Below are 14456 nucleotides of genomic sequence, written 5' to 3'. Positions count from 1 at the left end.
TGTTTATGAGAATGTGAGGATAATTCCTTTAAGAATTTGTATTAGATTTCACTTAGCATGCATTATGACCCATATGGCTTAATGGTTTTAAAATATCATCTATCTGGTTTTCAAAGGGATGACCATAAATGATAGGACATTAGTCCTCTTTCAAGATTATGTCCTGGTTTTACATTAGCAGACCATGAAGGGCCCAGGGAATCATTTCTTTGTGGCATCTTTGCTGTTGCAGCCACTAAATCTGGTCTTCAAATCACAGTAATATACACAGTATGTTCTGAGTAAAACATGAGGCTCTCACCTATGGTTAACAGTTATTCTATTGTCTTCCTAGTTGGCGATGGTACTGTTTCTGATCAGTCACACACCAATAATGATGATGAAGACAGTGAGGCCAATGACAAGGTAAGGCAAACTTTCCATACCTAAAATATAAATGTTACTTTCTTCATTTCCTATGTTAGTTGAACTTGACTGTAACTACATGATACTAAGCATTATAAATATTTACAAGTATTATATTCTGTTTTCTAAAATGGTTGAAGAATAGCCCATTCCAAATTGTGCAAAAGGTCATTTTTCAAATGACAGCCTCCGGAAACATGAACACTGGGTCTCTACTGGGTTGAATGCATTGTCATTGCTTGTGTTCAATGATTTATAATGCATTATCTACAGAGCCTTACAGATACATTCCTAGGAAAACATCATGGCTTTTCAATGATGTACCTAAGCATTGTTCGTAAATCTTTGACTTTGGTAATGTTTCTAGTATGTCACCAACATTAGGAAGAGAAACAATATCATTATCAACAACTCCCATAACATAGTTATTATAATGCCTTTGCTTCTCTAATTGCAGGTGGCTGCTGTTGAAAGTGAAAACTGTAAGTAACCTAGAATTCCTTGAAGAAGAAAAACTAAATCATAAGATATGTGCTGTATCTTTATTACGTATTCTTTAGAGAGAAACTGGAATTCTGTGTTGCTGGAGTTGAAAGGGTAGAGGGTAGTTTGAAAAAGATGGTGATTGTTTAGGTAAGAACTTAGAGTCAAGTTTTCTTCATTTCTTGCATGCAGTTGCACTCATTTTTCAATTATGTGGCTCTGCATGCATGAATAGTGTATGGATCTTGCCCTAATTTGAATACATGTGGTGTATTATGTTGCTCAAAAGATATTTCATACTCACAAAGTGCCCTCAGCCTTTCTAAAAAATATTCATTGCAAACACATCCTTTAATTGAGTTACACAAATTAAGTCATTCAGACTTCCAAACATTTAGTCCTACAGATGACTTGTTTCCAAACAAAACCGCAGAGCAAAATGCACCAAGTTTGCTGTCAAATTGTGCATGGACAGTTGAAATCATGTTGCAGGACAATATGCCAGTGCAGTTCCCTTGACTCCATCATTGAGGCATGAGTCCCAGGGCAGACTGATTCCAATTTCTCTACAGTCCCAAAGAACTCAAATTTACACACGAGACCCATCCATAGAGACTTGCCTCAGTTTTTACATACAGTGAAGAAGCATTTGGAACATATTTCCACAGACGTTGGCATAGTCACTATGTGAAAAGCTCACATATGCCCTGATGTTTTATGTCATTTTGCAAGTCTTTGTAGATGGAATCAGTTGAAAGGACACTATGATCCAACACCATGAGGCCTGTGGTTGTGTCTTATAATCTCCTCTCAAACATGAAAATTAGAGAAATATTTCAATACACTTGATAATTTCACCCTGATCCAAGTAGGGTAGGGGAAGCCGTAATTGTGCTTATTAAAGACGTTACACAACTGACAAATTTAAAGGCATTGATCAGAGAATTACTGAGTTCAGGGCCAGCCTGAGAATACATAATGAATTCCAGGTTATCCTGTGCTAGAATGTGTCCCACCCACACAAAGGACATTTACTGGATCTTATTAAAGCATAATGTTGCCAATATCTCTCACCCTTTAGTCATTTATTATTAGCCCGGTGTGGTGGCACACGCCTTTAATCCCAGCACTCAGGAGGCAGAGGTAGGAGGATCGCAGAGAGTATGAGGCCACCCTGAGACTACATAGTGAATTCCAGGTCAGCCTGAGCTAGAGTGAGACCCTACCTCGACAAACCAAAAAAAAAAAAAAAAAAAAAATCATTTATTATTGTAAGACAAAGGATTTATAAATATATATCATTACAGTTTGTGACAAGTGTTAAATTCTTTTCCCTAGTATAATGTCTATCTTATCCATGATAAAACCTTATGCAGTGGAAGATGAATACAGAACATGTATCATGAATATCAGCAGCTTAAAATATGACTAACAGATGTGAAGACACTAGTGTCATTCCACTGGGTTTCAAGATGGTCAGAAGAAGTGATAGAACACTGACATTTAATGCTAACATGTTTAAAAGCGTTAATCCCATTGGAGAATGGCTGTTTCACATTATATGTTGGGCTCCTATTACCTAGAAAGTAAAAACTACTGTTCTCAATTCTCCTGAGGCTCCTCATGGTTGGTATTTTTCTGTCAGAGGACAACAATGGTTATTCATCAGGAACATCCATGAATTCTTGTATTATAACTAAGCCCTTGACATTTTACCATACCAAGCAAGAAGCTGTCATTCAGTAATAAGTGCACCATCAGTTGAGAGTTGTTTTGTGTCCTTGTAGCTGATCCAAAGGAGGATGAAATTCCATCCACAACTGACCATACACAGACCCATTATGTCCAGGTAATACAGCTTTTTCTTTTGCAAAGCTACAAAGTATACATTCATAATTCCTTTATTTTTTGGTGGATATCATATAAGAACAGTGAGGTTTGTAATATACACTATAGTTATTAGAGTGTTTGCCTAGGAATAGGGTGATAGAAATTTACCAACTCACCCTTGAATTGAAGAGTCTTTACAAATGCTAGTGAAGCTTGCACACTGCATATTCTGTTATCTTCCTTTGTCTGGAGCATTTCTATTTAGATTAAAATTTGACTTATTTTTACTCAAATGTGGACAGGCTTATTATGTAGGTGCAAAAACAGTGTATATGTTTTGTATATGTACCCTTTTCTGAAACTTCTATGGTTTGAATAGAGTTAAGGGTATTCCCTGAGGTCAGTGCAGTGGAAGATTCTTATGTCCAGTATGTGGTATTGATAATACCTTTCAGTCATGAGACTCAGTATATACAGTGGGAACATACAGACACCTCACCCTCCCCTTTGGTACTGAGGAAGCTCACCCAAGAACAAGATGTTTCTAAGTGTCTCTATAATGTAGCTATGTATCATAGGAACTCTCAGTGAAGATCGAACAGACAAATCGTTGCTGGGAAACAGCATAAATTTCAAAAGTACTCTTTTCCACTAAGTACCCCACATCACATACCTTTTGGCTTCAAGACAGAAGAGACTAATACAGTCTGGAATGGATGTTCTTTCCTATACTGAATCCCATTTTCCCATGTCACTGGGAGATCCAAAGAATCTGAGCAAAGAGAACACAGCTTGATCTGGATGTCTGATTGTTTCTTCCTCTCTCCATTACAGGTTGGATCAAGGACCAGGAGATTGTGTATGTATTCTGAAATCACGTTCTGAAGACATGTTCTAAATAAGAATGGTGTAAATGTTGGTTCTTTTAGCTGGTTCACCACTATGATCTGTGCCTTCTGTTGGGAAGGCCTATTGAGAGTACAGTCCCTGGATTCAGCAGATATTCCTATATTTGGTTTCAGATTTTGTGAGTGCCTCTGTGTCTATATATAGGTTTTTTTTTTTTTCTCCCCTAAGGACATGAATTTTTATCCCAATTACTCAACCTAATTTCCAAAGGCAATTTCTCAAGAAAGAAAGAAATTCACTAGATCAATCTACATTAATTACTTCCAACCTCATCAAATACACTTATGGCAGTTTTACTTCCCTGTGTACCCTTTGACAGTTTGATAAACCAATACACAGAGGTAAGTGACCAGGCTCACCAACTGTGGGGTACAAAAGCCACAAAAGATTTCCAAACACGTGTTCCAATATTGATCTTAAAGTACATCTCTGTTTATCCCACCAGAAGTTTAGTGGGCACTGTGTAAGAGTTCTAGGCCATCAGAGTTGGTTATATAGCACATTTATGTAGGGAGCTTATGTTTCACTTCCCAATATTATAGAAAAAAACTGTAGTATTTTATGCATATCAGGGATATTCCAGTTTACACAGATCCCAAACACTATCATGACTCCCTCAGTGGTCATGAGAGAAGCTAGGTATGGTGACACACATATTTATTCCCAGCAATCAGATGTTGGGGCCGAGGTTAGAAGATCACCTGAGTTCAAGGCCAGCCTGAGACTGTGTAGCAAATTCCAGGTCAACATCATCTAGAGTGAGAGTCTATCTCCAAAAAACTGAATGGGAATAAAGGTGAGATAGGATTCACCTGCAGACATTCCCAAGTGAGTGATATAAAATCCCAGATTCTTCTGGTAGATTCTTCTGAAAATGGGAGACAGTCCACAGGAAAATGTGGTATGGGTCATAGTGAATTTTTAGCCTGGCTCAACTTATTACATTGCTTCATTCCTTGCAATGTATATTTCTCAGATTTATATATTCACATGATTAGTTTTTAGGATCACAAATCAGTCTTTTTTGAGGCAAGCCAAACATGCTGCATTTTTTATGTGAAAGTGAGTAAGAGAAACAGAGAAAGATAAGGAGAAAGAGAATTGGCACTGCAGGGGCTCCAGCCACTGCAATGGAACTCCAGATGTGTCTGCCCTTGTGCCCATGTATGAGCGTGTGCATTTGTTTCACTGTACATCTGGCTTTTGTGAGACCTGGAGAGTCTAATGAGTTCTTAGACAACATAGGCAAGTGCCTTAACTGCTAAGCCAACCCTCTAGCCCATTAGTCCTTTTTAAACCATAACATCCACTATGTTCCTATAACCAATCTTTGCCCAATTGCTCAGAAGCCCTGGAAAGACCTTATACACTTTTGTCTTTTTCATAATGTCAGTCAGTGGGAACCAAAGTTCATCTTTTCCTTGCTAGTCTGTTTTACCTATCCATATATACTTAAGATTCTGTCTTTCTCATTAATGAGTTCATATGAATTGAAAGTGTTCAACTATTTACCACAGCAAGGAAATCATGTTTGATTTCAGTTAGGGTGACCATAGTTAACACTGGTATTGCTGTTAGCTTCTTCTTGTTGGCATGGAGAGGGGGGACCCACTTGACAAAAATCAGCTCATGGGAGGAGGGTGCTTGTTTCAAGCTTAGAGTTTTGAGGGAAAATATCATCATGGTAGGGAAAGCATCACACAACAGACACTGGGCATCACATCCTGTCACATCAGCTGGAAGAGAGCAGAAAGAATGACCTAGCTCTGATCACTAGCGGCTGGGCTAGTAAATCTCAAAGTCCAGCTCCTAGTTTCACAGTTCGTCCCCCAAGTCTCCAACCTCCCGGAGACTCCACCAACTGAGCATGGAAGATGAGGTGTAATCACAAACATATGAGAATCTGGTGGACATTTTACATTCAATTCCACAGTTGGTGTCTGAATACCAAGGAAGGGTTTCTGTGGACAAAACCCTTCACCTCAACTGGACAAATATGTTACATCACTGATATTGCATTCCATAGGTCACATATATTTGGGTTTAGAAATATTTGTTATGTTCCTTCACTGACATCGTTGGGACCTGGCACTTTCTTTTTGGAAATATCATTCAGTTTGCTCAAATAGATGGGCTTAGGCAGATTTTCCCCTGTGTGAGCCTTGTAGGAATAAGTCCTTCAAGTATGTCCATCTCATCTAGGTCAAATTATGGCTATAGCCAGGCATTGTGGTGCATGTCTTTAATCTTAGCACTTGAGAGGCAGAGGTAGGAGGTTCTCCATGAGTTCAAACCCACTGTGAGAATACATAGTTAATCCCAGGTCAGCCTGGGCCAGAGTGAGACCCTACCTAAAAAAAACAAAAAATAATATGGCTATAAAACTCTTTAAACTATGCCTTTTTATGCCCTCCATAGGCATGATGTCAGCTCTGATGACCAGTATGTCTGAATGCTTGAGGTTTCTTGAGCCCAGGGGTATCAAGGCTCTGTAGTGTGCTGGCCTTATGTTCCCTGTGACAGTGGGAAAATACATGTGTCTTCCTTCAGTGGCATTTGGAAGTGGGGATATGTGGCTTTATTTTATTGTATTAATTATATTTATTTTCTAATTATACACACACACACACACACACACACACATATATGTACATTTATATTTGGTTTTCTAGGTAGGGTCCCACCCTAGCTGAGGCTAACCTGGAATTCATTTGGTAGTCTCAGGGTGGCCTTGAACTCGGTATTCCTCCTACCTCTTCCTTCTGAGTGCTGGGATTAAAGGTATACACCAATGCACTGCCTCAAAACTAGTATTTTTTAATTCTTTATGCTTGAATTACTCTATACTTTAATATTCCCTTATTAAATCCTTAAACTGCAACTATTGTGCAATTTTAATGCATTTTTCAGTTCTATACACTTCTATATCAGCAATGCTTTTATTGCATTCACTTAATTCTCAATTCTTATTTCCTTCAGGTCAATATATTCGCAGAGTTATTTCATCTCTCAACTTTTCTGACTGTCTCTTTAGACAGTGTATTTCAGTTGGTAAGTGTTTTGGAGGTTTCATCTTCATCTCTTGTCAATTTGTAATTACGACACATATTAGTCTGATACTATAAGTTCATGTGGCGGTATTGTACTGGTCCACTTGTATAAGAATGTATTTGTTGTATTGCTTTGAGGTAGCTCTGAAAAATTTGAGACATAGACAGTAATAGGGAGACATCTGTCAGTCAGATCCAGTAACGATAGTTCTTCTGGAAATCAGCTCTGAAGGAGTACATAATTGTTCTCCTGTGCACGTGTCTTCAGGGTTTGCATTTTTCCACGACGGGGTTGCTACTGTTTAGTCCAACTCTTGACCTAGAGTGTGGAGGATGGTGCAGGAGAGGTTAAGATACCACCAAGCATCTTAATCGTGAAACATTCTTCCTGCAGTATTTAAGAGTTGGTTACTTTCCAGGACTCCCAAATATCTATGATGTGTTGTGGAGGGGAGACTTTTTGGCAGTCTTTGTTTTCGTGTTCACAGATGTCACTGCATTAACCATATTGCTTGAATACCCTTAGATCACAATGTTTGTGACAATATTCTAATGAGTTTCTGATTAGATGTCACATAATATGAATTATAATTCACATTGTTTCATGGCTTTAGAATATTACCCATTGGGGCTCAAAACTGATCATTATGAGTGTAGGACATTTACACTATTTTCTGTTGTCTTTCCTTGCCAATAGTTGAATGCCAAGGAATAAGTTTCTCATTTCTTTACTGCTTCTTGTTTAATGTGTGAGTTCATTGACAAGGTTGATGGATAAACTACACAATGGAAGCTCTACTGCACAACCATAAACCTCCAAGTGTATTACAAGTAAAATGTGAGCCACTGCATCAATGACTAACAGTTACTCTGTTGTGTTCCTAGATGTAGCAGACAGCTCTACAGAAGTGCAATACACAGACAAGGAAACCCCAACAGAAGTAAGTGAAAAGGTAATGTGACATTTCCTTGCCTGAAATAACAAGGTTGCTTAACTTCTTGGTTTTGGTTGAAATTGACATAAAAATATGACACTGAGCATTATGTGTACTCCAAGATAGCAGATCAAATTTTGTGGAATAGGGGAATAATAAATGCTAAGTGTGCTCTTATGCGAAAGGACATTTGGAAATGGCAGCATCAGGTTGCACACTGTACAGTTGCCCTCCTCCTATCTAGAATCTGTGTCTTCTCCTATGATGAGGTATTTTGAATTCATGGCATAAAGAGAGTTAGAGATATGTTTTCCATGAAGAGATCATGGGTCCCTGATGCTGTATCTTACCCTTGTTTTGTAAAGCTTTCACTTTTTCACTGCTTCTTGGATGTCTTCTATATAAGGAAGGGAAGTGATACCATGTGCCCACAAGTCCCATGACTTAATTCTTACAATGTCTTTAATTGTATAATTGCAGATAGATGCTGATGAAAATTCAAATGGTAAGTATTATAGAATTGTTTGGAAAAGGAAATGTAGATGTTTGGAATGCTTACTGAATTCTCTTTGAAAAGAGGCTGTATTTTTCACTTTGGGGATGTTGAAAGGACTAAGAATTTTGGAGAGAAAAACAAAACAAGTTCTAGTTCAAGTACCAGTGTCTGGAAGCAGTTGCACACATGCTAGGATTGCTTGGGCTTGTGTACTTGACGAATGCTGGGGCTTGTGTGCTCGTATGGCTTTTGATTTTGAATACATGTGTGGTTATGTCTGAGGTTTTTCTTTCTTCAGAAGATATTTGAAGTTTTAAACACGATTACCCTCAACAAGTTCCTTAAACAAATCTATGGCAAACAAACTTGAAATGAACTCAATGTAAATTGTTCATCCAGTATTCAGTATATTTATGACTGAAATTGGTGTGATATCAACCTGATACAGGACCTGAACTATGATTGTTGTATGTGGACATGTGGAAACATGACTCCAGATGTGTGGAACTATCTGCTCCTCTCTGATTCCCAGTTGTACTTATGCCTTGTCAGGGAGACACTAGCCTGAGAGCTGAGTCTATAGAGCCTGTGAATTCCTGAGTACTCCAGGCTCTACTTCATATATCCTATCTATCCATAGAGTTTCCTCAGTTGTCACCTAAACTATACAAGTAACACAAAGGTGTTTCCACAGACTTTGGCATAGTCCTTCATGTGATGAGCACAAATATAACCTGGTGAAGCTCACTGCATACGTTTGAAGGTGAAAGCAATCAGTAGGACCACATGAGTTACCTCTGAAAAGTCTTAGGACATGCCTTAGAAACTGGCCACAGACATAAAATTTATTCAATATTTTTTGTATTTGACAATTTAACCTTAATATAAAAAATGTCTATTAAAGACCACAGAGGAGGCATAAACAAGAACTGAAAGATGGTGCATTATAGTAGTAACATAGGCAGATCTGATAGTTTTGTCCATAGAAAGACCACATGACATTTTCATTGACTTCCAAATGAGAAGAAGAAGTGACCAGAGTGTCACCACATCATAGTTTGTAGTTAAGGCCTTGGGTAAATTGACCATCTTATACCACCATTATGTGGATGCTAAGCATAAATACAGAGACTTATTTCCACAGTTAAGGCTTGATCCTCTATCTATACTTCTTCCACAAAGGAAGACAGTATAATACAGGATGAAAGAAATGACTACATTCTTCTGGCAAAGTGTCTAATGTAGTTAGTAATCACCTAGGAAGTCTAAAGGGAGGGCAAAGCTGAGTATATAGGATGCCATAGGGAAGCATTACTTATGACCTGCTACTTCACCTGCACCCTGCTTTCATTAGGAAGTAGTGTGGTTACTGTTTTGTGTGTCCTTCTTTGTAAGCCAAATAAATGATCTAGAGATGATAGTTTAGAGAGTTGGTAAGTCGGCATGAATAGATGTCACATAAACTGAAATCTGTAATAATTTAGCCATTTTCCATTGCCTAGAAATGTTGGAAAACTGTATTTGCTATAGCTAAAGGTTTGAGTGTTTCTTCCTAGGATAATTTAAATTGTAATTTTATCTCCTATTCCAAGTTTTGTGAATCAGGTCTCTTAGCATCATGCCGCATACACAGAAGGCTCTGTGAACTAGACCCCTGGGATTTAAGGAAGATGTCACAAAGATCTGCTTCACAGATTGTGACAAAATATCCAGACAATCCTGATCCCAGTGAAACAAAACAGTGTGCACACAGTTCATAAAGACAACATGACCTTGGAAATGGTAGTGTAGGATTATTGAGTGGTTGTACTTTAACTTGAGACTTCTATATTTAAGGATTATGTAGCAAAATTCTTGGAATATATATAAATCAGCTGCTAGCAAGGAAACCATTTCATCATCAAAACTCACATTTAATCAACTACATATCCTGTGCAAAATGGCAGCCTATGCCAGCATTCTGGATCCAAGTATATTGAAATGGCCTTGGAAATGTCATAAGGACCTTACCAATTTAGACAGTTAAAAACATGAAGGAAGACAGAAGAGTCTTCCATTGAATGTCAGTGTGCAGTATATGTCATCACAGCCTCATTATTTGTTTTAATTGTGAGGCAGGGATTTCTATAGTTCAGGGATTCATGAAATTCACTATGATTTACCTCAAACACTTCTGGCTCCACTTTCTGAGTGCTGGTATTATAGACATGTGTCACCCAATTCAGTTCACTGTGATTATAATGTATCATTTACAGTGTAATTGTATGGCCAAGGTTTTTATGAGTCATTCATTCCTGCTTTTTTCCCTTACTTTTCTAGTCTGGAGGAGAGCCCACCAGCAGCTTAGTCCACAATTGCTAATCCTCCACCTTCCTGTACCCTTGTCCACATAACTAAAGCTCCCCAAGTGATTTATAACCATCAGTTACGAGCATACTGACAGTTGCTCTGTTTCATCCTAGGCGAGTCATCAGCACAGTCACCAAAGGAACCAAAGCACGAGGTAAAGCACAGTTCTTCACCTTCTATAGAAATACAGCTCTGTGTTTCTGTCAATATGAATAATTCTTGCACAGACATTTGTTACTTGGAGGTGTGGAGGTGAATTGAACTCTCCTACAAACCAACTCATGGCTCTCTAAGACAATTAACGTCACTACATCCTGCTCAGTGAATGGTAGAAGGATTTCCTCCAGGAATGATTTTCTTTCTTATAGGAAGGATTTTGCACTGTCTGTGTAAATGGTCTTGAGAAGTACACTGTGCATGATAAGCATTTTCCCTTTGTAGTGGTGTGTTTTATGACAGTTTTTAGCTTTGTGGCCATTGATTGAACCCAGTGTTCCCCTAATTGTTTGCCTAAGTTATCTAATGAAATCCAAACCTATGTAAGTAAGTGAGTGCTATGTCTTTAATGTCACCTTGTTTCCTTTGCTACACTTGCAGGACTCTACCAATGCAAAGCCTGGTATGTATTCTAAATTAGTCACGTGTTTAAGAACTATCCTAGTGTTTCAGTGCCAAGATCCCTGACCTGAATTCCTGATAGGAATGAGGGTTAGGTTTGGGGTTTCATTGAGATGAAATGATTCTTCCATGATGTCTGTAAGGACAAACAATGTAAAACTGAGGATGATGCTCAATAAGTCAGTGTTGCCTTGGGTGGGGTAGGAAAAATTAGTGATCCACTCTTTCTACTGCCTTTCTTATCGAGGTTAGTAATGTGGATCAATGGAATTTCATATGTGGTGGGATTGTCAAATGTGAAGATGGATTAAATGATCATGTTCCTAATCAGATCCAATGAGAGAGAGTCCTAGGAGTGGTCAGATTATTCCTTCTGCTCAGGTGACAGAGAGTCTCTAAAAGGTGTCAGTGAGCACATGGAAATATGTGCAGAGGCCTAACGCTTTTACCTTTTCAGAGACATCATTGAGACAGTGGTGTCTTCAAGCTGAGGATGCCCTTGTATAAGCTACTATTTAAAGATATTTTTTCCAAAAGACCTAATCTTCCTGCTTCTGCCATTGGCAAACCTCCAAGCCTATCTTATTTGCTCTCAGAAATTGTGCTCAGGACACGTTGTGTTGAGTTTTGTGAGTTTGAGTTGTGGGAATGTGGTGGGTCACAGGTCTCACATAGCACTGAGATGAACCTGGAGATAAGGTCTTCTTGGGTCAGCTCATGGAGAAGCAATGTGTCATGCATTGACTTACTTCCCACCTCTCTGACCATATCCTGCAAACACTCTTCTCATGACTACCTCTTACCCAGAGGTTTCTCCACCATGTTTCTCCTATTTCCTGAGTGACCTGGTACCTTTGGACATTGTGCCTGGCCAGCCACAAAGACTTCAGGATTCCTTTTATCTCCTGATCATGTTCCTGATCATGGATGATAGGTGGATATACCCAAAGAAACTGGCCTAACATTCTTGCATAGAGTTCCTCAGACACAGTTCTCCTGAATGGGCCTTTCTTTAATCATCATTTTCTCTCTTGATGTCCCTTTCCTCCCACTATATAAGGTATAGACCCACCTTCCTCTCTCACAAAACTAACTAGACACACAGAAATTGAATTGGAAACAACACAACATCAACAACAACAAAAACCCAGAACATCCCAGTTTTTAGGAAAAACATGTCTAAAAAGACAATTGAGTCTTAAAAGCTTATTGGATTTAGTTCTTTTACTCAGAGAACAGAGGTGAAAGGCTGCTGAAGACCCATTGAAGCAAGCAGGAGAACTGAACACAGTGAAGGCCTCCATGCCCCAGCATCAGCCAGAAGAGTTGTCTCTAGGATGATACAAGTCCCAGAGAGAGAACCAAAATGTGGCAGAAAATTCTCTAAGACCTTAGGGGCAGCTAGAGTGAAAGGGTAGAGTCACTCACCTGGCATGCCCAACATAATTCCTCCAGGGAGTATTCAGTATTGTGATATAAAATTGAATAAAACTCTTTGCTAACTTGACCCTTTCAGCCCTCTGTCCCCAATGACAACTTCACTGGAAGATGTCATGAATGAACCACCAACACATACATTAGAGCACAGCAGTGGTGCTGAAAGCTGATCATTCATACCTTCCCCAGAAGTAATTGCATGTCCTGGGAGCCTAGAACATGTGTGGAAAGGTTGATTATACCCAAGCATCTTATTTATTGAAGTGTTATACATTTTGCTTATGGATTATATTTATTGTAGTCAATTCCTATACTTGTCATGTAAGTGTCACAAGAAAGGAGTTTATTAACCTCTTTTGTATGGATCAAATCTCTTGAGTGTGCTCTTTCTCCTAGGTCACCACAAGGACTCACCACCTCATGTGGTTGGGGACCTTGGCTTCGCCCCCCAAAAATGACAAGGTTTCAAAGCTGGTGACTCCATCTTCACTGGGATTAAATCTTATCCTTGATGTCCAGCTCACATAGATGAAGTTCCTGGTGAAGATTAAAGCCACCTAAACCAACCCCCCAAACATACTATGGTTATTTTAGGACTAAAGGATGAATATCTATACTCAGGAAATAAGAAAGATTATGGAAAACCAAATAAATGAAGACATTTTAGTGAAGATTTTTCTGATAGACAACAATCTAAAAAGCAAGCTTCCAAGACAACAGGCACCAGTTTAACAGTTACATTGATTATTTGAAGATTTCATGGAAGAAAAAACCATAATGTTTAAAGGAAGCTACATTTTGTCAGATCCAACAATGAAAATGTGACTACAGCATAGTAAGCTCAAACACCATCAGAAGAAGAAGGAAGAAAAAGGGAGAAAAATGCAAAAGATGGAAAGGAAGACAACCTGTGGACCCCACCAGATACGAAAGACAAACCAAGTTCACTGCAACAGGAGAACAACCATGCTGGGTATCCACCCCAGCAGGCAGACCACGCAGGGTTCACACCCTCTCAGGAAGATCTCATGGGCCTCACCATAGAAGGAAGACCACATGGGGCATTTTCCCTGAGGAAGAGCACAGAATGCTCCCACCACAAGTGAAAGGCCTTGTGGGCACCCACATCAGGAGTAAGAACTTGTGGGGCACCTACAAAGAAGAAGGCCTCATCACAGATACCACCACAGGTGAAAGACCATGCAGGAACCCCAATCCCAAGAGGAAGACCTCACAAAAATGCTCACCATAAGAAGACTGTGTAGGAGCCCCCACTCCAGGAGGAAAAACTCACAGTAATGCCAACCGTAAGAACACCATACAAGAACCCCCACCCAGGAGGAAGACCTCAAAGTAATGCCCAACCTAAGAATAAGACCATGGAGGAGCCCCAACCTCAGGAGGAAAACCTCACAGTAAATCCCAGCATAAGAAGACCATGCAAAAGCCTCCACCCCAAGAATAAGACCTTACAGTAATGCCCACGCTAAGAAGAAGACCATGCAGGAGACTCCACCCCAGGACAAAGACCTCACAGTAACGCCCACCCTATGAAGACCATGCAAGACTCTCCACCTAGGAGGAAGAAGTCATAATAATGTCCTCCCCCAGAGGAAGATCTCAACATAATGCCCACCCTAAGAAGACCATGAAAGAACCTCCACTCCCATGGGAAGTCCTCAAATTAATGCCCACCCTAAGAAAACTATGCAAGAACCTCCACCACAGGAGGAACACCTCATAGTAATGTCCACCCCAGGAGGAAGACCTCAAAGTAATGCCCACCCTAAGAAGACCATGCAAGAACCTTCACCCCAGGAGAAAGACCTCAAAGTAATGCCCACCCTCAGAAGACCATGCAAGAACCTCCACCCCAGGAGGAAGACCTCATAGTAATGTCCACCCCAGGAGGACACTCAAAGTATTGCCCACCCTAAGAAGACC

The 14456-nt window shown here is 39.5% G+C and overlaps 1 protein-coding gene across 1 annotated transcript in view; it reads left to right on the top strand.

The window, feature by feature from the left end:
- The window catches only part of LOC123459443, a 41062-nt gene extending 27989 nt beyond the window's left edge, over nt 1–13073 (top strand). Inside the window, exons 14-23 of the mRNA XM_045146068.1 lie at nt 335–405; nt 863–887; nt 2676–2737; nt 3553–3577; nt 6607–6678; nt 7563–7618; nt 8093–8117; nt 10571–10611; nt 11055–11076; nt 12909–13073. Coding sequence (XP_045002003.1) covers nt 335–405; nt 863–887; nt 2676–2737; nt 3553–3577; nt 6607–6678; nt 7563–7618; nt 8093–8117; nt 10571–10611; nt 11055–11076; nt 12909–12970 — 461 coding nt within the window. The 3' untranslated portion in view covers nt 12971–13073. The remainder of the gene's footprint in view (nt 1–334; nt 406–862; nt 888–2675; nt 2738–3552; nt 3578–6606; nt 6679–7562; nt 7619–8092; nt 8118–10570; nt 10612–11054; nt 11077–12908) is intronic.
- The last annotated feature ends 1383 nt before the right edge of the window (nt 13074–14456 follow it).

The sequence above is a fragment of the Jaculus jaculus genome, chromosome 3 (genome assembly GCF_020740685.1).
Source record: "Jaculus jaculus isolate mJacJac1 chromosome 3, mJacJac1.mat.Y.cur, whole genome shotgun sequence".
Classification (NCBI taxonomy): domain Eukaryota; kingdom Metazoa; phylum Chordata; class Mammalia; order Rodentia; family Dipodidae; genus Jaculus; species Jaculus jaculus.
The sequence above is the reverse complement of the archived record's forward strand: the minus strand, read 5'-3'. Positions and strand labels throughout refer to the sequence as shown.